The 27,485-nt window shown below is 39.5% G+C and overlaps 1 protein-coding gene across 6 annotated transcripts; it reads left to right on the top strand.

The window, feature by feature from the left end:
- Positions 1-1,120: 1,120 nt before the first annotated feature.
- Positions 1,121-21,669, top strand: LOC101829569 (zinc finger protein 791). 6 transcript variants are annotated; one of them, XM_013124525.3, is made up of 6 exons: positions 1,121-1,178; positions 7,090-7,129; positions 15,055-15,181; positions 15,363-15,423; positions 16,212-16,426; positions 16,539-21,669. In XM_013124525.3, the coding sequence occupies exons 3-6, from the start codon at positions 15,148-15,150 to the stop codon at positions 18,671-18,673; spliced, it is 2,445 nt and encodes an 814-aa protein (XP_012979979.1). In that variant the 5' UTR covers positions 1,121-1,178; positions 7,090-7,129; positions 15,055-15,147; the 3' UTR covers positions 18,674-21,669. The 6 variants fall into 6 exon arrangements, with proteins under 6 accessions (XP_012979979.1, XP_040592439.1, XP_012979977.1 ...); XM_013124524.3 differs by lacking the exon at positions 1,121-1,178 and adding an exon at positions 5,194-5,307; XM_013124527.3 differs by lacking the exon at positions 1,121-1,178 and adding an exon at positions 5,314-5,551.
- The last annotated feature ends 5,816 nt before the right edge of the window (positions 21,670-27,485 follow it).

Below are 27,485 nucleotides of genomic sequence, written 5' to 3'. Positions count from 1 at the left end.
AATTAGAGTTTTTCCAGGAATCTCATCCTAGAAGAAAGGACTGAGGACAACCTGAGGAGGAACTTGTCTATGGGAGAAACACTTGTAAGGCTGACTTTCTATCATACTATCAAGACAGGAGCTAAGTGGAGGGAGGAGGGTGGGTTATATCTTCCACCTTGACTGGACTACTTAGTTAAGCCTGATGCCTTATCCTGCCAGTAGTAGCCTGAAGATGGGCTAGGGAGCAATCATTCAGTTTCCTAGTGTAACCCACATTGAAAAATCTTTTCCCATTCTTTCCCTCCCTCCATTCCTCCCTCCTCCTCACTTTCTCTTCCTCGAAGGGTGTCTCTATTCTGTAGCTCTGACTGTCCTGGAACTTGCTATGTAGACCAGGTAGGTTTCGAAATCACTGAGATCACCTGCCTCTGCCTCCCTAGTGCTGGGATTTAGGTAACACGTGTGCCACCATGCCTGGCTGCATTTCACTACTAATTTAACTCTTGTTTTGAGGGACGATGAGTGGCAGAGACTGTTTCATTAGGGTAGTCAGGACTCAGGCTCTAGTCCCAACTCCAGTAACAGAGGGCTGCGTCCATCAAATGCAGCCCTCATGCCTTGAACTCCACAGTCTGCCCACTATGAGCAACATTGTTTTCTTTTATTATGGAGTCTGTTATAACCACATAAAAGGATTAGCGCACAGTTCTGTCCTTATTTTACAGATGGGGAAACCCAGGCTAAGAGATATAGTGGTTTTCTACTAATGTATAACTGTGCTTCTTATCCCTCCAGAAGCCACCACACCTAAGCCAAGAAGGGTGACAGGCCTGTAATCACTTGGAAGCTTGAAGCAGTTTTCTGAGGATTTAAGGTCAACCAAGGTGCACAACAGAGTAGGGAGTGCGTGCATTCTGGCAGTATTCAGATTGGCACTGGCCAAGCTTCTGTGCTTCCCAGCTCACCTCCCGGGCCTCCTAGCAGCTGCTGGAGCTGTTAATTCACAAGAGTCCTGAATCCCGCCCAGGACTCGGATGGGGAACCAGTGGTAACTCTCAGGCTCCGGAAGGTCCTCCCACTCCCGACTTTTCATTGCTCTCCTGGGCTCCGCCCCGTCCAGGTCTCTGACCTTTCTGCAGTGCCGTTCCGGGGCAGGCGGTGTATCGCTGCGAAGTGGAGGACCCTGCGAGCACTCGGTGAGGAGCAGGAAGGCCGTAGCTCTGGTCCCATGAGGAGCTGACAGGCAGCTTAGCACCAGGACAAGGGTAGGGGATGGGGGGCTCTGTTTGCGGCTGCGGTTTGTGTGATCAGAGGTCTGACGGAGGTGACGGGGTCTTTGGCGCGGGGACACTGCAATTCGGATACTCCCCTGAAGGTCAGTCTGCTGTCCGTCCACTCGATCTCCTCCTGTCCTCTCTGGTCTCCTTTTCCCTTGGGAACCCTGGCGTCTCTTCCTGTCCCTGGGGATCCCGTCTGAAAGATTTCCAGGCAGGAGTTAAAAAGAGCTCCTAACTTCCCCTTCCTTAGAAGACAGACACTGTCCCCGTCTATACCCAGTTCAAGAAGCCCCTTATGTCTGTGTTTCTAGTCAGGTCGGCCACTTTCCTGGCTTGAACCTGAGGAAGTTTGTCTGTGGTAAGCCCAGTAAAGAACAGGATTGTGTCTTCAGCCCTCTCTGTGGCAGAGCGCGGAGAAAAGGATGGCCATGCGCTCTGCTCTTTGTGCAGTGGCACAGATAAAGAGGGTGGTAGCCATAGCCCTGAAAATTTGTACTTCCCAGAGAGAATAGCTTTGGCTTCAATGTTCATAGGTTTGGGGTGAACTTACAAAAGTTAGTATCATATTTGATATAGGGAACAAGTGCCTTGTCCGCAGCATAACACGTTTTCTACGTGTGTGTAGAGTATGTGTGCTTTGCAGTGAGGAATTCTTTCTGAAGTGTGACTCTTATTTTCCTACTCAAACTTTTTTTTTTTTTTTTTTTTGGCTGGCTGGCAAAGGGTTGGAAAGAGGACAGGGAGAACTTTTCCAGGCTTTCACAACTGGGAAAAGTCAGTTTTCGTGTACTTCTTTTTTTTTTTTTAAGTAAATTTGTTAGGCTCTTGCATGCATCTTAATTTTAAGATGTTGTCACGGCCTTGGAGAGTAGATATTTAGTACTCTGCAGAGTTACTTTATGGGTTTTCTAAATGTGGAGCAAAGCTCAGTCTCTAGACAGTGAAATAGTTCATCAGTGGATGCTGAGAAGGTGGTTTGCCTTGATGGTGGAGCAGTGGAAACATCTCAGGAATGACCTGTAATGCTTTCTAATAAAATCTTGCCTTATCCTCCATTGGGAGCTGAATTCTCAGTGGACATACTTGTTGTTTCAGATTTGTAAAAATGATGTTCCACTGTCTTCTGGTTTGTTTTGTTGTTAGATTAATGTAAGTGTGAAATGACTACTTACATTCTATTAAGTAAGATTCAGAAGTCAAATATAATCAGAGAAGTGGCAGAGAATTGGCCAGTGACCACCCCTCTTTCTCTCTCCTTCCTCCTAACCCCATCCCTATTACTTCCTGTCTCCATATGTCCTGGATCCACCAAAACTTCTATGACTACTTCTGGTCCCCCCTAGTAGCTAACTCTGCCATCTGACTTAAGTTAAATTTTATTGCCAGTCTCAGGAGTGTCAGAGTACATACAATCAAAATATTCTACAACATAACGTGTATGTGAGTATTCTGCCTGCATGTATGTATATAGCTTATGACTGAGGAGGCAAGAAGAGGGCACTGAATCACCTAAATCTGAAGTTACAGATGGTTGTCACTTTCTATGTGGGTGCTGACAACTCAACCCTTGTCCTTTGCAAGAGCAGCAAGTGCTCTTAACTGCTGAGCCATCTCTCTAGCCCAAAATTTTATAAATAGGTTTATAATTGCATCTCATGTCTCCACAGTAGGTGCCTTCATTTTTTTTCCTCCTTCGTTTAAAGTCTTCTTTTCCTCTGCTTTAAGGTGAATTGATGATGGAGGACATTGGTATAAAATGGTCTCTGTGGGGGGGGGCACTTTTGGGATCACGATCACTGGGTTTATACTTTGAATTTCTGCAATATCATTCAGATCTTTTTCTATCCTTAGCCCCTCTCTAGGAGCCCAGTTACAGCTTGCTGTTGCCCCTCCTATTTGGCTCACTTGTGTTCTGTTCATTTTCTTTGGGTCTTTGATAGTTTCCATTACTAGACCTTTAGTTTCTTCTTACTTATCCATCTGGTTTTATTTTTAAAAATCGAAGACAGTTGCATCTCTGTGGATTTCTGTCTTTTTGTTTTTTGTTTTGAAACATTCTGTGATAAAATATGCATAGCTAGATTTAACTATTTCAACATTTTAAGGACACAAGCTAAGTACATTTATAAAGTCATGTTACCATTTGAGGGGGTCTCTACAGGTGTCACAGTAGGAAGGGAAGCAAACCTCAAAGAAGAGAGAGTGAAAACTCAGTTCAGATTGACTTTATTAAGCTAGATAAAACTTGGCAGAAGTCTGATGCCAGGTGGTTATATAACAGAATAATAGTAGGATGCCAAACATAATAGAATTTGGGGGAAAACTTCCAGGCAACAATCATTTCCATTCCAGATTTCCAGGAAACAATAGTTTGCCATGTGGCTACTTAGAAACTCCTTTACAAAGTACATATAACCATGAAGACGGGTTCTATAGCTAAAAGGCCTAAGATCTGGTGTGGTCTCTGAGATAGCATAGAGGTCAGCAGGCCATGTGATATCTCTCCTAATGATGGGGGCCTATTAAGTAGGAGCTAAAGGTAAAAGGTCTAGGGAGGGAGAGTCTGTGATAGACATTTTTGGTGAGGACACCAGGACTAACAACATACACTATCAGTTTTCTGGGTGGAATGTAGATATTGTATCTTTTCCATTGAGGAGACACCTACATGTTTAACCTTCCTGTTTTCTGTAGTAATCTGTGTCCAAAAAGAGCTTTGTGCACCTAACAATCATTACTGCTATCTATACACTTAACAATTCTTTTTTATGTTTTTGCTTCTCTGAGATAGTGTGTCACTCACTAACTCAGGCTAGCTTAGAACTTCTGATCCTTCTGGCTCAGCCTCTGAAATTCAAGAATGGAGTATAGATATGTGCTACTGTAACCAACATTTCTCATTTCAAACAGAAGTCTGCCAAGCCCCTGGGCTAGAGAAGTTTAGGGTAGGGGGCAAGGTACGGAAACCAGGAAGATCCTGGAACAAGTGGGAGAACCTGGTGGCCAGCTTCATTTTGGTATGCTAAATAGGCATATCAGCAGGCTACCCCACAGCTAATCAACTTTAGACTGGATTAACTGAGGTTCAGGGCCCTGGTTGTTCTTCCACATGCCAGGCGGTTTGCTTCTTGGCACTCATATCTGGCAGCTCACAACAGCCTGCAGTTGTAGCTCCAGGGGATACGATACTCTACACACACAAAATATAAAAATATTTTTTAAAAACTCAACTTTTGATATTAGTGGGGGTTTTTTTGTGGATGTTTCTGTGTTTTGAAGGGGTTGGGTTTTTGTTTTTTGTTTTGTTTTGTTGTTTTTGTTTTCGTTTTTGGATTACCCATCTCATGGGTTGTTGGTTTAATCTCTATTTTTGTTTCTAAACTCCATTTTTTCCATTAATACCTTTTTTCTCTTGGAAGCTGTCATTTATTAACAGTTGTATGGAAGCCAGCCTAGACTTGAACTATGTCCTAGTACTATGTCTTACGAGGATGAAAGCTTGGTACATGTTACTATTTTTCTGGCTAAAAATGTGGAGCCTGAAAGAGAAGGTATGGACAATCCTAGTGGTGCCTTACAGAAATTGCTGGACAGTGGAGGACTTGCCAGTCCTTTTCTGATTTTACCTTGGGTGCATTGGACATCCTTCCTGTTGTGAGCTATCACTCGTTGGGCTTTGTGTAACGTGTTATGCCAACACTAGCGACCCTGTGACCAGGAGGAAGGGCAAGGAGTGCCTACTGAGTGCAAAAAGTCAGCTCTGGGAGGCAGAAACGAGTTCCACTTTAAAGCAAACTTTGCCCAGCTGCCTAGGAAACTTGGCTTGCTCACTAAGGGAGCAGCGCCTGTCACTCAGGTCTTGCTAGCCAATCAGGGTATTTTAAACAGGCCTTCCAATCATGATCTCTGGTAGGCGGTGCGGGGCGGGCTTTTTCCGGCCACAGTGTCGTGGGCTCACCGTGGCTGAGGGTGGTGCGATTGGGCTACACAGTTACCGCTGGTACCGGGAACTGTGGGTAGAGTGGGCGAGCTCGGAAGCCACGCCATGGTGAGCGATGGGCCACTGTCCCTAGACCAGAGGAGCGGGGACTGAAGCGTGGGAGCCTGTGTGGCGGGGCCTCCTAGGGCTTGGGGCAGGGCTACGTCGTGAGAGGCAACCTAGGCCCGGGACCAGCGGCCTCAGGGCAGCTCTGTCCCGGCCGAGAGGCTCCGCCCCGTTCCGGGATGCTCTGCGTAGCTGGTGTCACATTCCAGATCGCATGTGTGGCCGGCGGGACTACCAGTTGCTAAAGGTGGTCGAGTTTCTCTTGAGTTATAGATGCTTGTATTTCCTATTTAGGTTTAGGATCTGCTTTTGAATTAGTTTTGTGAAAGCTGTAAAGTCTGTCCAATTTTTTGTTGATAGCGTGTTTGCTTTACTGCTTTGTTAAATCAGTTACTGTTTTTGTGGGTTTGCTTCTGGCTTTTTTATTCTTATTTGTGAAATACTGTACTGATTTGATTATTGTGGTTTTATTGGAAATATTAAAGTAAGATAGTGTACTGTTGTGTTAACTTTTTTCCTTCTCTTTTTTGAGACAGGATCTCTTGTTTCCTAGGCTGACCTCAAAGTTTGTGTTAGCCGAGGATGACCTTGAGCTTCTGATCTTACTACCTAAACCCACCTCTGCAGTGCTGGGTTTAAGGGTGTGTGCCTGTATGCCTTTTGTTTGTGTGTTTTGGGGACAGGAACCTAGAGCTTCACGGTAGTCAGACACACTACCAGCTCTGCTATAGCCTATTGTTCTCTTCCCTGAGTGTCTCTTGCCATATAATGTTTAGTTCAGTTTTGTTGTTTTCAACATAAGTTCTGAGAATTGGTATTCTGAGAATTTGTATTGGGGTGTGATGAATCTGTAGATTGTAATGATAACTCATTAGAAATGTGCAATTTCTGTCTATATGATTAGTTACATTAATATGCCAAGTCTCATTTTTTCTTTGGTGCTGTATAAGATGTGTGGTGGTTTTAATTTCACACTCTTACCAGTCTCAATAGTGCTTTCCCTTTTCTGGCAGTGGTTTTGTTTTGGTTTTTGTTTGCAATCACTAGTATTATGACATGATTTTTGCTATTAAATTTGTCAATTTGGTGAACTACATTTTTAAATTTTTCAGTTTTTGTGTTGATGGGGATTAAAACATCTATTTTCATAATGCTAGACTTTTGTTTTACCATGGAGCTTTGTTTACAGTCTGAGGTTAAAGGTTTGAATTGAATTTCTGTGTCTGTATGGATTCCAGCATGATTTTGGTATAACTTTGCTTCCAGACAGACTTTTATTCTGCAGACCAGGTTGACTTCAAACTCTTGCCAGTTCATTTGCCAAATGCTGGTGTTACAGGCATGTGCAACCCCACTGGCTCTGGTTCTTTTAATAATTTTAAAAGTACACTTGAAAATTCAGGTTGCTGATGTTGAGAGTTTTTGCATTAGTCATTCTTTAGATTTATTTGTTTTTGTTTTGCTTTGTTTTTTTCTCCTGTGTTGTTTTAGTGTTATGGTAATGTTGAACTCAGATTGAATTAGGATGTGTTTGCCTTTTAAGAGGAAGTTTTACAGAATTAGTGCCCTATCTTTATTGTTTGGAAAAATTGATGATTGAAATAATTTGAGTCTTAATCTGTCCTTGTTTTGAGAGTTAGTGATTTCATTTATTTAGCACATATAGGCTAATTTGTTCATTTCTTCTAAGTTACTGAATATGTGGTCTGGAGTTTTTCATAGGATGCCTTTATGGTTCCTTTAATCTTCATTCTAATGATGGCCCTATTTAATTCTCTCATCCAGGTACTGACCAGGTCTGATCCTGCTTAGGTTCCAAGATCAGGTGAGATCAGGTTTGTTCAGGGTGGTATGGCCATAGATGGCCCTTTATAATTGTAATCATTAGTCTTTGGTAAATGTGGCTGTAAGCTTCTCGCTTCTATCAGTATTTTTGAAGAGCCAGGTTTTGGAGTGATTGATTATCTCTTGGTTTCCTATCCACAATTTTTTATTCTCTAATTGCTATATTCCTATGCTTGATTTATTTCTTCTTTCTCTAGCTTCCTATTAAATGGTTTATTTTTCATTTGTCTTCATTAGTAGTATATGCATTTATTGATTGAATTCCTCCCAAACATAGCTTGTGTTTTGTGGCACATATTTTCCTAAGATGTACTTTTAATTGTTTTTGAAATATTTAGATTTCTCTTGGGACTTCTCCTTTACCATGTGTTACTTAAAACTTTGGTTTAATTAATCTAGGTTTTCCAATGTGCTGTCTTTAGTTTAGGAATTCTCAGTGCCTACTATTAGAGGTGCCAAAATTAGGGGGCATTTGCACTCTTTCTATACAGGGTGAAAGTGTCAGGGTGACTACCCCAGGATTTGTATTAGCTTTCCTTTTTATGATTTCATTACTTATTTTATGTGCATTGATGTTTTATCTGCATGTATGTCTGTGTGAGGGTGTTAGATTCCTTGGAACTGGAGTTACAGACAGTTGTGAGCTACCATGTGGGTGTTGGGAATTGAACCTGAATTTTCTGGAAGAACAGCCAGTGCTCTTAACAGCTGAGCCATCTTTCTGGTTCAGGGATTTATAATAAGTTTATGGTGATACCTCAAAATATATCTTTTTTCTGCATTGGAAAGAACTTTATTGGCACAGTCAGGAAGATATGGTAAGGTTGATTATTGTCTTGAGCTCCCTTACATTACCATAAATGTCCATACAAGCTATATTATCAATGTGGTAGGAGAAGCTATCCTCAAAGACAGCTACTCTTATTATCAGCATGTAAATCTGATCTAAAACACACTTCACAGACTCCTAGCACTTGTGGCACAGAGGCAGGTAGATCTCTGTGAATTCGAGGCCAGTCTGGTCTATAGCACAAGTATCAGGGCAGCCAAGGTGACATGGAGAAACCCTGTCCTATTAGCTGAAATAGAGATACTTGTCATTTTCAATGGAAAGTAAGAAAGGATCAAGAAATAAGTGTAATAGAATAGGTTTAGAGAAAAACTGTCAATTGGTCTTCCAGCTGGTTTTATATTTAATTTTGGCTGCTCACCTTAAAATGTTTTGAAATATGAAGTCTAACTAATGGTAATTTGTCATGATTTCTTCAATAGGGAACATAGATAGTCCTTTTGGGGGGGAGGCAGTGGGTGGTGTTTGCAACAGGGTCCCTGTATAAACCAAGGCTGGATTCAACTCAGATTTGCCTGCCTCTGCTTGCTAAGTGCTGGGATTGAAGGTGTGTGCCATTGTGCCTAGATTTCCTTTCTCCTTAGCATGTTAATCTAGGTGTCCTAGGTAATATAACTAATGCCAGAGGAGCAATCTGTTTTAATTGTAACTTAACTCATCTAAGAAAAAAGATAACAAAACTTAAGAGGTTTGGAATCTATCAGGATTGGTATTAAATTCTTAGTTTCCTTTCTGATGCTGTGGTAAAATACCTTGGTAAAAGCAACTTTAGGGAATTAAAGATTTATCCTGCTAACAATTTCAGGTTACCGTCCTTTGAGGAGAAAGCAGGACAGGATCTTGAAGCAGTTACATTCATACTAGAGAGCAGATGGAGAGTGAATATATGCATGATTACCTGTACTCAGTGCCCCTTCCTCCATTTATGTAGTCCAGAATCTCCTGCCTAGGAGATGGTGCCACTTACTGTGTATAGTCTTCCTGCGTTGGTTAATATAATCAAGGCAGTTCACAGTCTTTCCCAAAAGCCAACCAGATCAAGATAGTCCCCTCATTGAGATTCTCTTATGAGTGTTGTGTCAGGTTCATGGAGCCTAAGAGACCAATCCAAGGAGCAGACACTTCTGAAGCAAAAGCAAAAGGTTTCTGTTTGTTGTTCAATTTGGCCAGCTTGGATCTCACTCCATGGTGGAGAAATGAGATGCCAACCAGCCAAAAAGAGAAGCTTATAAAGGGGCAGACCATAAGGTTGAAGACCACAAATTTCAGAGTTACCATGGTTACTTAAGGTCATACAAACTAGAGTAAAGCAGTAACTATATATTTTAAGCAAGACACATTTGAGTGAGATAAGACAGGGCATGAGCTTGCAGATTACAGGGTCAGAGGGTCTGTCAGTTATCCCCTAGGCTGGGGAGATCTTTAAAACCAGCAGGGGACCTTTAAGACCTTCAGTTAGCAAAAGAGTGTTAACAGGAGTGTTGGACAGTCATTTCCCCTTCTCTGAGGTTATAGCAATGGAATGGAATAAATCTGCCCAGAAAGAAAATTAAAATCACAAGATAAAGAATTATTTCAAATACTCCAAAACATTAAAACATTTTGTAGTGTACAAACAGTTTTCACAATTGGGAATCAGACTCAGTCTACTTAAAGAGTATGACTTTGAGTCAGAATGTGGACATCTGAGATGACTCAGTTGGTAAAATCATGTGCTACATAAGCCTGAGGATTTGAGTACTAATCCCTGGGACTCACATAAAAACCAGATGTAATGTACATGTTTATAATCCACATGTGGTGAGATAGTTGTCAAGACAGAATCCATTTGGAGCTGGCCTAGAATAGTGCACTAACAAAAATGGGAGATCCTGTCTCAAGTTGGAAAGCAAGACCCAACACTGAAGATTGTCTTGATACCACATACATGCTATGATAATGGTGGATCTCTCTCAGACAGTAGCATCTAGAACTTAATGGCCTTAGGTCTAGAAGGTTTCCATAGTACCAGAAAGTTAAGCAAAGGCCTTCTTACTCAATCCTCCAATCAGACCCTATAAGCAGGAATTAGGAAAGCCAGTTCTAAATCTCCCAAAAGAGTCATCCCTCCAAGACTTAGTGACATCGAGTATATGCTTTCGGCCTTTTATCTGTGTCTGTAACAAAAGTCATATGGTTAAAAGTAGCACCACAGCATGACTCTTACAAAGAGAGGTAAGGAGTATGACAATAACAACTGGAAAGATGGGAACAACAGTAGGTATAGGAGCTCTGACATAATGGATATAAGAGGAAGGATAAAGGAGTAAGATGGGCATCATAATTGAAGGCAGGTGGTGTCCTTAGTTGTAGCATAGTTTAAAGCTCCCTGAAGAAACAGATTTAGAATAAATTTCCTGAAATGACAAGGGAGTAAGAAAGTAGGGCTTATGCACGTATAGAATCCAGAAAGATAGAATGAAAGACATTGGAGGCTGCAGGTATGTGAGGGTATATTTTGCCTTGGGCCTCAATGGAAAAGGAGATAGAAATCTTGAAGGGGCTCATAGAAGTAGACTTCTTGAGCTTTTGTGGGTAGGAAAGCTTTAACTGTAGCTAGATAACACATAGCCATAGGGTCTTAATTTTTTTGAAGTTGGAAACCTCATAGTTAGGATATCTGTCAGGTCTGGGAAGGTGTTTTGTGCCTACTGACTATAAAATAATTCACATGGGAATTGGTAACTTTGAAGGGGAAGTCTTAATGTCCTTATGAGACTAGTCTCTAACAAGTTATAGTAGTGTTTTAATGTGAGGTAAACGGTCTGTTAGGGGTTAATAAATCATCTATGCACTAAAGAGGCTATTCCTTTATGAACATTTCAAGGAAGAAAGGTTTTTGTGGCAAAGAGGTAGGGGCTGACCATGTGCCCTGAGGCAAGACACTCCAGGTGAGTAGATGAATATCTGAGACAAGTGGTCCTGTCAAAGGCAAATAAGAACTGAGTCTGAGTGGATTGGAACATAGAAAGAAAATATCCTTAAAGTCTAAACTATAAAACCAGGTGGCATTAGAGTATATTACAGTGTAAGAGTGGTTGGGATTACAGTTTAATTTGTGGCTCTTAGGTCTTGGGATATTCTTTAGGATGCATCTGACTCTTACTGCCAACATAAGAGTGGTAGGAGCATAACCCCATAATGGTTACAAATTTATCAATAAGAAACTCAAAACCCTTCTAGGTTTTAGTTTTCAATTTTAGTTTTAGGTTTCAGATGGACCTTTGAGGAAAGGTGTTAGTGTCTGTAATGACTGTTGTGACAGAAGTGACTGTTAGTGGGACTAGCTATGTCTCACACTTGAAGGGGAACTTATGAGATGTAGAAATAAGGGAGGATGTTTGGGGCTCTAGACATTATTGGATGTTTATAAGGAGGGGTTGGTGTTATGAGTATTTTAAGGTCCCAGGACCCTTCAGATGTCATAAGTGGGACTGGGGGTTGGATGCAATGTCCCTGCCTAGGAAGAAAATCTGGCAGCAGGGTAGAACCAAAAGGAATGAATGAATATCATACATGTTAAGAGGTTTAAAGTGTGCTGGTTGGAGTTTGCCATTGATACTAGGGAGGAAGATTGAGGACAGGAATGTTAAATTAGAAAGGTAACAGGGAGGAAAATGTAGCTCCTATGTTGGTTGTATAGTCAACAGCCCTTGCTATATCTTGGATCATCTGAAGCTCATACATAAGAGTCCCAAGGAAAACTTGGGAGCCTGTGTAACCCAGGGTCAGGTCTTCAAAGTGGAAGTCTCTTATTTTCCAGGACCAAAGTTAAGGATATTGTTAGTTTGACCCTAGCATGAGATTTTTAGATATAGGCTGGACCTCTCATGCAGGTGGGGACAGTTATGATTCTAATGGTCCTCCAGTCTGAAGGAGGACTACTATAGCTGGGTTATTTTGTGCTTTCACAGATGAAATACTGTGATTAACTACAAGGATAATCAGAGTGGTTCATTTGTTCCAAAATTAAGTTCGCTCCTTTAGCCTGAGTAGGGTACATTTAGATGGATTGCTTGGACTTCTGAAATGGTTAGGAAATGGGAAGTCACCACAGCAATCCCTTTAGTCTCCTGATTTGACTTTTCTGATCTTTGAGTTTTTTAAATATTAAATAACTGTATCTATCTAGAAAATAGGAGAGGAGTTTACTGTCCCTGTTCTGATTTTTGAAACTTTTCTCTTAATATCTGAAGAAGTTTTATAAAATTTACAGGTAGGTTGCCTTTGGCCCTCTTGGTTCTTCAGAATGTAGGCTAGTGTACTGGTGCATAATTTCAGCCATCCTGTATTAAAGTGAAGAGAGCAGGGTTCTTGAACAGTTCCTCATTGTTAATGGAGTTGATAACAGCTTATTTCTTTCTAGGACACAGGGAATCATGTATTCCAAGGGTCCTTTCCCCCATTGTTTCCCACGTTCTGATATAATCATTTGGGTTTCCTGTCAAGTACTATAAAGCAACATGTCTTCTCTGTTATCAGGGTTAAGACTGGCTCTCATCAACTCAGCTGCCTGCTAAAGTTTAGGTGTGGAACCTCTTTGTATGCATATAGCAAGTTGTTAGAATGATATAAATAGGCACTGGAGAGATGACTCACTAGTTAGGAACACTGGTTGTTCTTCCAGAAGACTTGGATTTCAGTGCCAGCACTCACATGGAGGATCATAACCATCTATAACTAAAGTTCAAGAGGATCTAGTGCCCAGTTATAGTCTCCATGGCCACCAGGCATGCACAGGCAAAGTATAGGCAAACACCTCATATTTATAAAAATAATTTTAAAAGTGTTATTAATATATTGCCCAGATTAGGTTAAAAGACTATGGTTAGCCCTTTGAATTCCTTAATAAAGATAGAGAGGAAGTGGAGGAAATGATCATAGTTGTTAAATTTGGAGCAGATCAGATGGGGAAAGAGACATATGTCTAGACTGTGCTAAGGTTCCTGCTAGCCACCTCACAAACAATATAGAGATTGGGTTTTTGAGATGGTGTCTCATTATTTAGTTTTGTCCTGGAACATGCTATATTGACTCACATTCAGAGATGGGCCTGGCTCTGCTCCTTTAGTACTGGGATTAAAGGTATGCACCACCACACCCAATACAAGGAATATTTTCTGAGGGTCAGAGTGTGGCTTTTGCTTGCTTCCTGAGTTCTCTGTGTCAAATTCCTGGGTGAATATGTGAAGGGGGAGTGTATCTGTTTTAGTAGGAAGAGTCATAGGAGACAGACAGGTGGAGAGAGGGGCAGCTTTCAGAATAGGAGAAATGAAGTCCCTTTCCCCACCACATCCCCATCACAGTAAAATACCAACAAAGAATTCCTTTGGCCTGTGTCCATCAGTTGTGAATGGCCCAAGAGGACTTCCTTATCTTGTCCTGTGATGGGAAACAGTAGTGTGGGCTTTAACTAAAAAACTTTTGGACCTTGTTTGAGAATCTCCTAAATCAGATACCTTTAGCTGACCACCACAAGCTTCAGAGGTATGAAGGAGAGTTCCTTTTTAAGCCATCAAAATACTGGACAAAACAGCAAAAGAAAGGCCAATAACAGTCAATCAAAAGGATTATCCAAGACATGTACAAAGAGTTTGTTGAATACTTAAGGAAGCAGTAAGCCCACAGAAGGAGTTGCCTACCTGAGAATGTGAAGGAGTTCTTAAGGGAAAGTGATTTAGTGGTCCATATTTGGGCAGATATGTGAGTACTTTATCTTGTGGAGTAGTAAATTTTGCAGTTTGTTTTTTCCTTAAACCTGGCCATTTTATAAAGTGCCACTAAATCTCCAAAATGTCGAGATGTGCTTCTATTTCTGGCACTTTGTGTCTACAGAGTAGTTTGAAAATCTTTTGTGTATGCAAGGCAAGCCATGATGTTACTGTCTAGAAGACCGACAATTGCTAAACACTTGGATTAGGAGAAAGTTGGAAAATTAATTATTGGTGAAGTCTAATGAGGTTTTTTTAATTTCATGTGATTTTATAATGGTATAATCCAGAAGAGGTAACATTTTGGAGACACTTCTCTTCCCCCGCCCTACCTTCTACCCTCCTGAGATGTGAGCCTTGATAGAGCATACAGGCTAACTCCGAACTCCTTGATGCTGGTGATTCTGTATATTGGTCTTCCTAGTAGCTGAGACTGTAAGCACATGTTGACATATCTGACTACATTGCATTCTTTGTAAAAACACATGCCATCTAATTGTTTCATGTTAATTTTTTTTTGGTTGGGTCATCAATCATTCTCGCTAGTGTAATTTCTGGGTGGTATAAATTATCTTTGAGGCTTCTAAATGTTTTCTCTTGATGTAATCACACAGGATGAGCTCAGTTTCCCCACTTAACAAATGACAATATGCATGAACTGTTACTGTTGTCTACCAGAAAAACTCAGTAGCCTCATTGCCCCAATAATTGGGGGCAGAGGCTGATTCTCTTGGTACTTATATATGTATAGAACATTCAAGAAGCTAATATTCAGAAAATTGCTGTGTTTATGTAAGTCATTTAGAAGTGTTGTTATCATTTATGTTAGTGGGATGTCTCCCATAATCTTAGGTTCCCCAATACCAGAAGAGTTCATACTTTGTAGAAATATGTAAGTAAAAGTAACATATATGTTAGCTCTCTTCTGCACATCATTTGGCAGAACTGGTTATTACAGGTACTAGAAGAAAAGGGTGACCTAGCAGAACATTCAACTCCCAGGCACAGTAATGAGGAGTGTTCCTACTATTTCTACTCTGCTGTTTCTTTTCCTTTCTTTTCTTTTCTTTTTTATCTCCATGCCTCCTCCCTGTGGAGTCAGAGTCTCACAGTATCGTCCTGGCTGATCTAGAACTCTCTGTCGCTGTCTCCTTTCTTAATGTCTCAGGGCTAGCATTAGAATTTCAGTTTGATTGAATAAATTCCTGAACAGCACAAAATTATATGGACATCTTATCAATTGAGTATAAATCTCTACATGTTAGTCTCATCTGTTCTTTTCTGTATATATTCATGATGTTTTAGGATTTTTTGGCCTTTGAGGATGTGGCAGTGAAATTCAGCCAGGAAGAATGGATTTTGCTAGATCCTTCTCAGAAGAAGCTATACAGAGATGTGATGTTGGAAACCTGCGGTAACCTTACTTCCTTAGGTAAGAATGACACCATTTATTTTGTCAAGGAACAAGTGTTCCTTGGTTCTATGATTTGGAATTTGGAAAGGGAAAAAGAAAGTGAATAAACAAGCATGGGTCCAGTGTACATCAAACCCAGAAATTCATTTTTCTGTAATTTCTAATAATATGTGACTTTTCTGGGTCTTCCCATTTTTAGGCATCAAATGGGAAAATAAGAATATTGAAGAGCAGTACAAACATTCTTGGACATATCTAAGGTAAGTTGCATATACAAGTGGGAGAAAGTTTTCCTTGAAAAACTCTTAATGTGTTATGAAAATTTACAAACGAAAGCAAAAGGAGCTGGAGAGAGGACTCAGTGTTAAGAGCAATGGAGGACCCAGATTCTAGTCCCCACACTTATATGATTCTCACAACCATTTGTTACTTCATTTCCAGGGCATTCAATATGGTAAACAGACATGCATATAGGCAAAACACCCATGCACATTAAGTAAGTAATAGTGAAATTTTAAATTAAAAAAGAAAATAAAAGCCAAAACTGTAACATTGACTTATTAGAAAAACTGCCCCAAAATACATATATCAGTATATATATTTGAAAAAACAGTTTACTTGGAAACAATATGTAGACAACACACATATACATATATAATGATTTATTTATATATTTCATGTATATGACTGTTTTATCTGCACGTATGTCTGCATACCAAAAGAAGGCTTTGGATCCCATGGGACTACAGTTAAGTTATATAGGCAGTTGTAAGTCACCACTTGGGTGCCTGAAGTTGAACGCAGGACCTCTGGAAGAGCAGCCAGTTAGGTCTCATAACCAATGAGCTATCTCTTCTATCTGTGGGGGCTGTTTTAATAGTAGTTCTTTAGGAGTATATTGTAGAGTCATCAGTTCATTTATTTGAAACTATTCAAGTGGTAAAAGCATACACTGATTTTTATGAATAGTGTAAGCCTAGCACCTGTTAGTAAGCAGAGTCATTAGTGAAACAGCCATTGCTAACATGTTTACTTTTTTTTTTTACAGAAGTTACATGGTAGATGCAATCAGTGAGCATAAAGAAGGTGATCAATTTCAAGAAACATATATCTGGATCCGAAATCTCCATAGAAGTGCAAACATTTCTGCTGGAATAAAACCATTTGCATGTGGTGTGTATGGAAAAGCTTTCACTTGTCATTCATCCTCTAATGAACACATCATGTCTCACTTGGGGGACAAACCATCTGAACACAAATATGGTAAGAAGCAATATAAATTTAAACAATGTAGGAAAGCTTGAACTCACAAATATTCAATGATACATAGGTATCTTATGAAAGTGAATGTTTTAAAAATATTTTTGTTTTCCAGGTTCATTTGGAATGCAGCAACAAAGTCACAGTGGTGAAAAATCCTGTAAGAAATGTGGTATGGCCTTTATTTGCCCCTGTTCATTTTCTGTAGATGGAAGAACCAACACTGAAGACAAATGTTGTGAATGTATACAGTATGATAAAGCTCTGAGTTCTTCTAGTGACCTTCAAAGTCATAAAAGAATTCATACTAGAGAAAACCCCTATGAATGTGAACAAGGTGGAAAATCCTTTAGACATCAAAGTTCATTTCGATTACACAAATTAACTCATATTAGAGGGAAACCCTATGATTGTAAACAATGTGGCAAAGCCTTCAAATGTCACAGTTCTCTTCGATTTCATAATGCAGAAAAACTTTATGTATGCAAACAGTGTGGTAAAGCTTTCAGATGTCAAAGTTACCTTCGAATGCATGAAAGAACTCATAATGGTGAAAAATGTTATGACTGCAAACAGTGTGGTAAAGCTTTCAGAAGTCACTGTTCCCTTCAAAGACATAAAATAGGTCATCTTGAGAAAAAACCTTATGCATGTAAACAATGTGGTAAGTCCTTCACTTATCTTTATTTACTTCAGACACATGAAAGATTTCACACGGGAGAGAAACCATATAAATGTAAGCTATGCAGTAAAGCCTTTCTTTGTTCCCCTTTTCTTCAAAGACACGAAAGATCTCATACTTGGGGAAGGCCCTATAAGTGTAAACAGTGTGGTAAAGCCTTCAGAAGTCACAGTTTCCTTCGATTACATGCAAGGGCTCATACTGTAGAGAAACCTTATAAGCGTAAGATGTGTAGTAAAGCATTTCTATGTCTTCCTTTCCTTCAAAGACATGAAAGAGCTCACACTGAAGAAAAGCTCTTTGAATGTAAGCAATGTAGTAAAATCTTCAGAGATGGGAGTACCTTCCAATTACATGAAAGATCTCATATTGTAGAAAAGCCCTATAAATGTAAGATATGTAGTAAAGCCTTTTTTTATCCCTCTTCCCTGAAAAGACATGAAAAGATTCATACTGGAGAAAAACACTATGCATGTAAATATGCATGTAAACATTGTAGTCAGTCCTTCATTTTTCCTTGTTTACTTGAGAGGCATTTAAGAACTCACACTACTGAAAAACCCTATGAATGTAAACAGTGTGGTAAAGCATTTAGAAGTCTCACTTATGTTTACATACATGAAAGAACTCACACTGAAGAAAGACTGTATACATGTAAACAGTGTGATAAAAGTCTTAGTTGTCCCAATGCCCTTCAGTTACATGAACTAACTCATACTACAGAAAAATCCAATGCATGTCTACAATTTGAAAAAACCATCAGAAAATTCAGTTATTTTCAAGTACCTGAAAAGACTCATACTGAAGTAAAAGCTTATGAATGTAAGCAATGTGGTAAAATTCTTGATTGTGTAAGTTCCCTTCAGCTACATGAAAGAATCCATACTGGAGAGAAATTACATGAATGTAAGCAATGTGGTAAGACCTTCACAGTTCTCAGTAGTCTTCGAGTACATGAAATATCTCATAGTCAAGAGAAAAACTATGAATGCAAGCAACGTATGAAAGTTTTCAGTCTTACTAATATACATGAAATAAAGAAAGCTGAAGGAAATCCCTGTGAATGTAAGCAGTGTGGCAAGTCCTTTGTTTCTCGATATTTACTTCAAATGCATGAAAGGTCTCATTCTGCAGAGAAACGCTACGAATGTAAGGTATGCAGTAAAACCTTCATTTATCCCTCTTTTCTTCAAAGACATGAAAGAACACATACTGGAGAAAAACCTTATGAATGTAAACAGTGTGGTAAGGCCTTCAGAGTTCAGAGCTCCCTTCGATTACATGAACGAACTCATTCTGAAGAAAAACCTTATGAATGTCAACATTGTGGTAAAGCTTTCTGGCGTTTCCCTTCTCTTCAAGTACATGAAAGAATCCATACTGGAGAAAAGCCCTTTGAGTGTAAACAATGTGGCAAAACTTTCAGATGTCACAGTTCCCTTCAAAGACATGAAAGAACTCATAGTCAGGAAAAACTATATGAATGTAAACAATGTGGTAAGGCCTTTAGAAGTCACCGGTCCCTTCAAAGACACGGAAAAACTCATGCTGGAGAGAAGTCCCCATGAATCTGAACAGTGCAAAAAACTTTTAGATGTTCTAATTTCCTTGTAATGTTTGAAAATACTTGTAGGAAGGAAATCTGGTAGTATAAAGCAGTTGTGAAAGCTACAGGGTGCTTTGTTGTTGTTAATGGTTTTGTTTTGTTTTTAAATCAATAGACTTACTGGAGAAAGACCTATCATATGTGTTAAGTTGTTCAGTTCCCAGCTGGTCATGGTGGTGAATGCCTTTAATCCCAGTGCTGGGAAAACAGAGGTAGGCAGATATCTGAGTTCCAGGCTGGCCAGGGCTACACCATGTCTCAAAAAATAATGCAAAAAAAAAAAAAAAAAAAAAAAAGATTTTCAGTTCCATTTGAAAACTTAGACATCTCTGGTAGAACACCTTAGGAATGAATGTAATGTGAGGTTTTCTAATTTTCATTCATACTCTTGAATAAATGGTAATACAAACAAGGGTAACTCTTATAAGAATGGATGTTGGTTTGTAACTAATTAGGAACGTAAAGTTTGTAAACTTTTAACAGTCAAACTTATGAAGACTATCAAAAGTAAATCTAAGTATTACAGGTTCATGACTTGGCCAAGTTATTTAAGTCCTATTCTGCAATCAAAAGTGGAAGAGTACTGTATATGTTTATCATTAGGTAGAATACTTGTTGGGCATATGTGAAACTGTAAGTTCAATCCCCAGTACTCTTAGCAAAAAAAAAAAAAAAAAAAAGAATGTCTTAAAAGAATGAGTTGTCATTTCTTTTAGAGGGGCATACATTGACGTGAAAATTCTTTATAGTGTAGTCTTCCAACAATAGAGGTAGTTTGGGATTTATATATATCACCAGACAACTTCATAATAAGATTATTGTGTTGTTACTTTCCCCAATGCTGTGATAAAATGTTCCAACAAAACAAGCTAGGAAGAGGTTTAAAGGTTGAGCTGTGTCACGGTCTGACATGGCACAGAAGTCACAGCAGAAGGAACTTGTTGGAGCATGTCACACTGTATCCACAGTCAAGCAAAGAGAGAGTGCTCATGACTAGCTTTTTCCCTTTTATACAGTCTGGAACCCAAACCCAGGGAATAGTGCCATCTCTTTCAGGGTGAGTCTTCTGTCTCATCTTAAATCCCTTACAGTCAAGCCCAGAAGCTTATCTCCCAGATGATTATAGATCTTCTAAAGATGTTGCTACCAAGTGTCACAAATATACTATAATGAACCAAACACTACTCCAAATGTACAGTATATTATTTTACTGCTTGTTGTAAACAGTGATAACAGTAATTATTCAGGAAAGTGAAAATAATTGAAAGGATAATGATGTAAATGCTACACTTAAGAAGGCCCCATATGGAGTCTTAAGGAATAGATGTTGCTCTGGGTTGTAGTGAGTTGTAGTTTTGTGAATGTTAAAGACATTACTATATACTACTACTATTAACTATAAATACTGTAGACTTAGATCTTATTATCCATAAAATACTGTTCTTAGTAAATTAGCTCATAATTTTTTCACTTTGCAAAGTTAAAAGTTTTTAATACTTTTCTACTTTCCTAGTCACTTACTGGTTTCAAGTAAGAAATTAGTATACTTTTGGATTACATTGTGTTAAAAAACTTGATTTTTAAAAAATTTCTTGCTAATTTACTGAAATATATTTTATGAAGATTGCTTAGTAGATTTTGGTTTAGGACTATCTAATAGTTTATGAAATGGTCCTAAATGTGCTTTCACCATTTTGTACTCAGCATTGATGATTCAACCATGGAAAATACTGGTTCTCTATATTTTGCATTCTCAGATAATCAGCTAAGATTTATTACCTTTTGGGAGTGTGGGTACAAGGTCTCACTGTGTAGCCCTGACTAGCTGGATCTCGGTATGTAGACCAGTCTGGCCTTGAATTCAGAGATTCACCTGCCTCTACCTCCTGATTGTTGGGACTAAAGGTGAGTGCCACAGTAAGGTAAGATTTAAGACTTGATTCAAAGTAAGTATCTCAATTAGTATGAAATATGGTTCATTTTTAATAAATGCTAAGGTTGTATTTACTAAAGAACCCTTTTTAAATAGATTTTTTAGAAAAGTGTCTTAAGTTACAATTATTTTTTGTCTGTGTGTGTAGAGAGAAGCAATATAGCCAGAAGCTGGTTCACACACTGGAGAGCTGCCAAATAAAAGTTTGCTTCTGTCGTGTTGACACCTGGTATTGTCTTGTTCTTTTTGTAGATCAGAGGATAGAGATGGTTAGAGTTAAGATTAAAGATTAGGGTTAAGCTTAGAGCAGTAGAAATTAGGTTTCAGGTAAGGGTTAATGTTCTTATTATGGATTAGGATGAGTCAGTGTGGTACAGCTAGACACCGTGTTTAGGGGTTTAAGTTTTAGGTTTTTGTTTTTGCATTATGGATTACTGTTTGGGATTTGGCTAAGATTAATGTAAAGTGTGGATAAACAGGTACAGTGCTCTGTATCATTAGGGTTTGGGTTGGGATCAGAGTTAGGTTATTAGTTGAGTTTAGACTAGTGATAGTGATAGTTCTTTGGAGTAGGATTGAGGATAGGATTAGTGTTTAGGATTTGGCATGTTAGGTGTTATAGTGAACATTAAAGGTGGCAACAGAGTTAGCATTAGGGTAAGAAATTGAGATTAGATCTAGAATATAGTTAAATGTTAGTTTGAAGCAGCAACATATTCTGTCTTCCAAACAGACTTTTATGGTAGTCTGAATAAAAATGGCCCCTGTAGGCCTGTAGAGAGTGACACTATTATGAGGTGGTTTTGTTGGAGAAGTGTGTCACTAGGGTACAGGCTTTGAGCTCTCAAATGCTCAAGTCAGGTCTAGGGTGACATTTCACTTCCTGCTGTCTGCTGACCTTGTATGAGGAACTCTAAGCTTCAGCACCATGTCAACCTGCATGATACCATGCTTCCTGCTATGACAATAATTGTGTAAACCTCTGAAACTGTAAGCCAACCTCAATTAAATGTTTTCCTTTGTAAGACTTGCCTTGTTTATGGTGTCTCTTCGCAGCAGGAAAACCCTAACTAAGACATATTTCTTATGCTTAGAAACTTTTAAATGAAAAGAAGTGTGTTAGGTTGGAAAATTCAGAAGCATAACTGTGTTTGGTGCTCAAGATGTTTCCAATGAGTCATGTTGTATTGAAATTTAGTATCCTAGAAGTACACTTTCCTTAGGACTCCCTAGGTCAATAGCCACTGAGGGAAGAGTCCTGTGTTAGGTCTGGGATAAGGGAGTATTGCAAAGGCTAAGATTGTTTGCTTTGCTCGATGAGAGAAGTTAAGTGTGAGGCAAATCTCACTTATCAGCACATTCTGTCTTCTAAGTACACATTCCATAGTGATCCTGTGTCCCAATACAGTATCCCACTTGTCTACATAGTGATCCACTGTCCCATCCCATACCTTCTCTGTCTCACCCTGGTGTTTTCTCTATTCCATTCCAGAGTTCTTCTATGTCCATCATAATGCTTATCTATTTTCACAATTTTCTGTCATAATATTCTTTTTATCTATCACTATGTAACAGTTACATCAGCAGTCTTCACTCTGCCATCTCAATCCTCCATATAGTCCAATTATAGTGCTCCTCTATTCTTCAGTGTCATTTTTCTGTTATATACCAGTGTGTCAGTGAAAGTGCTCAATTGTTTCATCTTGGTATTCCACTGTTCCCACCACAGAGCTGTACAGCACAACAGAACTATAACAGTAGTACTCCCCTGTTTCAGCACAATGTTCTTCTGCTTCATCCCCAGGTTCCACTGCCAAGTCTCAAGTGTCCACTGCCCCATCCCAAGGCTCATCTGTCCCATCATAATGCTCTAGTACTCCCAAGTATTAGTACTTCATTGCCCTATACCAATGCTATATTGTGATAATACAATCCTCATCCATTTTTTGTTTGCCACTATACTCTCCTGTGCTATCACTATGTACCACTGTGATATCACAACACTACTCTTTATTTCATCACAGTTTCTATTCTATAACAGTATGATATTGTTCAGCCTTTAGTGCTCTTTCTTATCAGTATCTCACTTTGTTTTTGCTTGTGAAACGTGTCTCAATCTGTAGTCCAGGATAGTCTGGAACTTGATATGTAGACCAGGCTGGCCTCAAATTTCCACACCTCCTAAGAACTAGGATTGAAGGTGTGTGCCACCATGTGTGGCTGATATTTTCATATAAGTCTTCTCTTTTCTCACTAAATGCTTCACTGTCCCATGAACATACTTCTTTGTCTGTCACAGTGTTCTACTGATCAATCATCCGATCCATATTCTTTCTTTTGCCATACGTTTAGTTTACAAGTATTGTCACAAAGCTCCTCTCTCATTTCCCAATGCTGTCTGTCATATTACAGTACTACAGTGTCATTACAGTCCTCCATTGTTATTGTTCTGTCAATAATTTGCTGGTCAATCACAGTGCTTCTCTTTTCTATTGCAGTGCTCAATAAATGTAGCCCTACCTACCTCAGTTTCAGTTCTCATCAGTTCTTTATTCTATAGCATTTCGCATTTCTCAGATTTCCAATCATAATATTTCTCTATCCCATTTTGGCCCATTGTTCTCTCACAATAAACCTCTGTATTCATCACAGTTGTTCATTGTCTTATCACAATGATAAATTGGTCTCTACCACTGTATTCAACCACAATCCTCTTGTTCTGTCAAAATATTTCTTTGCCTTATATATTTTCTTTTGTCCCATCATGATACCCTTGTGTACCTTCAAAATCTCTACTGTCCCTATCACAGTGTACCACTTTTCCATTGTATTCCATCACAGTGCTTACCTGTCCTGTTACATTGTCCCCCTATCCCATCATAATGTTATGTTCCACCAAATTGCTCAAGTATCCTGTCAAAATCCTGCTCCATTGTCTGATCACAATTCTCTGTACCTATCACAATTCTCCACTGTATCCATCATAGTGTTCCACTGTCCAGTCACAATGCTCATTGCTGTCATAATGTAACACTGGGACTCCTGGGTAACATAGCAACCTAGAAGCCTGATCACTGAACCTCAAGAAAATAGACAGCAATCTCCTTTCCTACATGTGGCAGGGTATAGAAACAAAGTTAATAAAACTGAAAGATCTTTGCAGGAAACAGGTAAAATCAAGCCCTGGAGAGCAATAGAAACTGGATGGGAAGTACTGCTCTGCAAACATGCCACCTCCAGGATCTGAAGACATCAAAATGGAGTTCAGAGAGTAGTCTCAGGAAAGGACTTACAAATCCTCCCCCACATGCCAGAACTACCTGGAATATAGGCTATAGAGCCAAATGATTCCATTTACCCATCTCTTATACAGCACCAGAAACTATCTGAGAACTGCTTTTCAACTCTGTAGCTGTGTCAGCAATTTCATTCCATAAATATTTTAAGAATTCTATCATTCAATCTATTGAGTATGTGTCTCATCGTGCTTTTGTTTGCACATTGCTTTGTTAAGTTCTAGGATTTCTCTGTATATCTTTTCACCCATGGACACCCTACTCCGCTTTGACACGTTATCTCCTCATTTTTCCATGTAATTTCCTCCTTTATACTTAACCCCTCTTCTTTTGTACTTAAAACAAAAAAAATCTTCTATTGAAGTTTTCTGCTTGCATGTTTGTCTCTACCACATACACAATGCCAGCAAATGTCAGAAGAGTGAATCATTCTCTAGAAGTTGAATGCCAGAGAATCATTAGTGGTTATGTGGGTGCTGGGCACCAAGCCTAGGTCCTCTGCAATAGCAACAAATACTATTAACCATGGAGTCACCTCTCCAGCTCCCCTTTTCCTTTATAAACATTCAGAATGATACTGCTGACCTTCAAGTGCTACACACAGGCATGCTACACACATTAAAAATCTATAAGTTAATCCTTAAACTATATGTACTGACTTGTAGCATTACCCCAAATTTTCCTTCCCATCTACTTTTCCTATCTCCTTACCAACTCATACTAAATCTTAGTTACCAAAATCTAATATGGAATGGCCTAGCCCACTGTGCATGACTATCCCTAGGCAGGTGACGCTGGGCTGAGAATGAGCTAAAGCATGAACTACAGAGCAAGACAGCAATTAGTATCTCTTCATGGTTTCTGTTTGATTTCCCACCATGACTTCCCTCAATGACAGGTTGTTACCTATGAATTCAAGGCGAAATAAACTCTTTTCTTCCCAAGTTGCTTTTAGTCAAAGCGTTTTATTATAGCAAAAGCATGAAACTAGAACATATTAATTAAAGATAAGCAGGGTTGATAACGTCTTAGACAAATATGGGGTAAGAGTAAAGAGAACCTAACTTGATCAAATTAGAGCTGAACAGACAGCCATTAGACAGACACCAATGAAATTGAGAAAATCAAGTTTACACCTTAAAAATGTATCCATGAAACTGGAAAATAGTGTAGGAGAAACTGCCCACCAGCCACAGGTGCCCAGGCCAGCATGCATGAGCCTGCCTCTATGCCCGGAGACAAAGAGACACCTGACCCAGAGACACAAGTGAGGTAAGGACAACACAGCATAGTCAGCCACCTGAGCCAACAGGACCTTGGGAGGGGGTATAAGGGCAGTCCTAGCTTCCTTAATAAACGAGTCAGCAGCATGCTCTGGTACTCACTGACTCCCAGTGCCTGAGTTGTTGGTGCTGTGTCTTCTTACTCCCTCCCATAGGGATGTTCAAGTAGGGTCACCCACAACATCTAAAGAAATGGCTGAATTTCTAGATGCATATGGCCTAAAAAAATTAAACCAGGATGAGATTAACACAGGCATTGTTCAATATAAATCAATGATTTAATGCTATATAAGTGGATTGAACGGCCGAAGTCACACAGTCATCTCAATAGACGTAGAAAAGGTTTTCTGAGAACATAAATTGTCTCCTTACAATAAAAGTCCTCAAGAAACTCAGAATAGGAATATAACTCAAATTAATGAGGTTTGTATGTGAAAAGCCTATAGCCAACATTAGAAAACAAATAAACCATGCCCACAAAAATCAAACAAGACAAGGGTGTCTAGTTTTTCCACTCAATACAGTCCTTGATTTTTAGCCAGAGCTATAGGACAAGAGAAGCATGGGATACAAGTAAAAAGACAAAATATAATTGCAGGTGATGCCTATATACTCTAAACTATCCACCAGGAAACTTGCAATTGACACCTTCAGTAAATAGGCAGAATATAAAATTAATATATAAAAATTAAGATCCTTCATATATATACATTAGTAGCAAATATCCTGAAAAAGGAAACAATCTCATGTACTTTAATCTTTAAAGAAAAAAAGACCCTAGAGTAAGGGTGAAAAAATCTCTACAATTAAATTTTAAACCAAAGTGATCGAAGAATGAACAGAAGATGAAAATACCTATATTTATAGATCAGAATTACTACTGTAAAAATGGCTATGCTACCAAAACAATATAAATTCAAGGCAATTGTAATAAAATGTCAAATGCCATTGTTCACAGTTGAAAAATAATCCTAAAATTAATATGGAAGCATAAAAGGGCCTGAACAACTAAAGCAAAACTAAACAATAAGAATAATACTGGAGAATCTGGAGATACAGGTTAGCAATTAAGAGCACTGCTGGTCTTGGCACACCCTTTGTCCTCCACCCTCTGCTTGAGGTGAGTGTGGGCTCTGCTTGAGGCCCAACTCCTGCTATCCCACCCTCCTTGGATCATCTGGGCCTGCTCCACTCATAGAGTGGGCCCTTCCTATCAGGACAGACCAACCTGAGTCTTGTCACAACTCACTCTAGCGCCCCCATATGCCCTCTGCCCTCCTGTTGAGTGAAGAGAACACCAGGAGAGGCTGGACCATTCAGAGGTGCAGACCCACCTACCCCACTGGGACACTAAAGGATAGGGAGAGACGACACCTGCACCCACTTGAAGAAGGGATGGGAAGACAGTATAAGAACACACTCAGTAACAGAAAAACCAATATGACACCATCAGAATCTAGGTACTCCACACCAGCAAGACCTGAAAAACCCAACACAGATGAGGCAGAAGAGAAGGAACTTAAAAACAATTTTAAGAAGATGATAGAGACTCATAAAGAGGAAACAAGAAAATCATTTAAGAAATAGAAGAAAAAACAAACAAAATATACATGAAATTGCAGAAAAGACAAAACAAAAAATTCAAGAAATAAACAAATCTCTTAAAGAAAGTCAAGAAAAAACAACCAAACAACTAAAGGAAACAATTCAAACAGTTCAAGTCTTGAAAGCAGAAATAGAAACAATAAAGAAAACACAAAATGGTGGTGCTGGAAATTGAAACACTGAGTAAATGATCAGGAGCTAAAAATATAAGTATAACCCATAGAATATAAGAGCCACATCCCAGCATGGCTTCCAGTGATTGGGGAAACCCACAGAGCTTCCCATCCTGGCAGGTACCAAGCACCCCAGATCCCAGGTCTTCTCTTCCACCAGGAGACCAGGGGAACAGCTGGTTCACTAGGACCAGATAAAACAGGCCCTGCATCCAGGCCCGCATTCCAGTGCCTGGGGATTGCCTGGGAACTGCACAGAGCTTCCCATCCCGGCGGGAGCCAAGCACCCCAAATTCCAGGTCTTCTCTTCCACCAACAAGATGAGGAAACCAGCAGATCCATGTAAAGAAGGCCCCTGATCCCAGCGTGCCTTCCAGTCACTGGGGAGAGCCACAGAGCTTCCCATCCCAGCGGGAACATCCCAGATCCCAAGTCTTCTCTTCCAGCAAAGGGAACAGAGGACCAGGTAGGAGGCTAAGCAACC

Source organism: Mesocricetus auratus, unplaced genomic scaffold (assembly GCF_017639785.1).
Source record: "Mesocricetus auratus isolate SY011 unplaced genomic scaffold, BCM_Maur_2.0 Super-Scaffold_100057, whole genome shotgun sequence".
Lineage (NCBI taxonomy): Eukaryota > Metazoa > Chordata > Mammalia > Rodentia > Cricetidae > Mesocricetus > Mesocricetus auratus.
This window is presented reverse-complemented; position numbering and strand designations above follow the sequence as displayed.

Bases quoted from the DNA above. Each gene is read 5' to 3' on its own strand.
- LOC101829569 (XM_013124522.3), top strand. From the start codon at position 5,519: ATGTGTGGCCGGCGGGACTACCAGTTGCTAAAG. The intron at 5,552-15,054 runs GTGGTCGAGTTT...ATGATGTTTTAG, and splicing joins GGGACTACCAGTTGCTAAAG to GATTTTTTGGCCTTTGAGGA. The intron at 15,424-16,211 runs GTAAGTTGCATA...TTTTTTTTACAG, and splicing joins CATTCTTGGACATATCTAAG to AAGTTACATGGTAGATGCAA.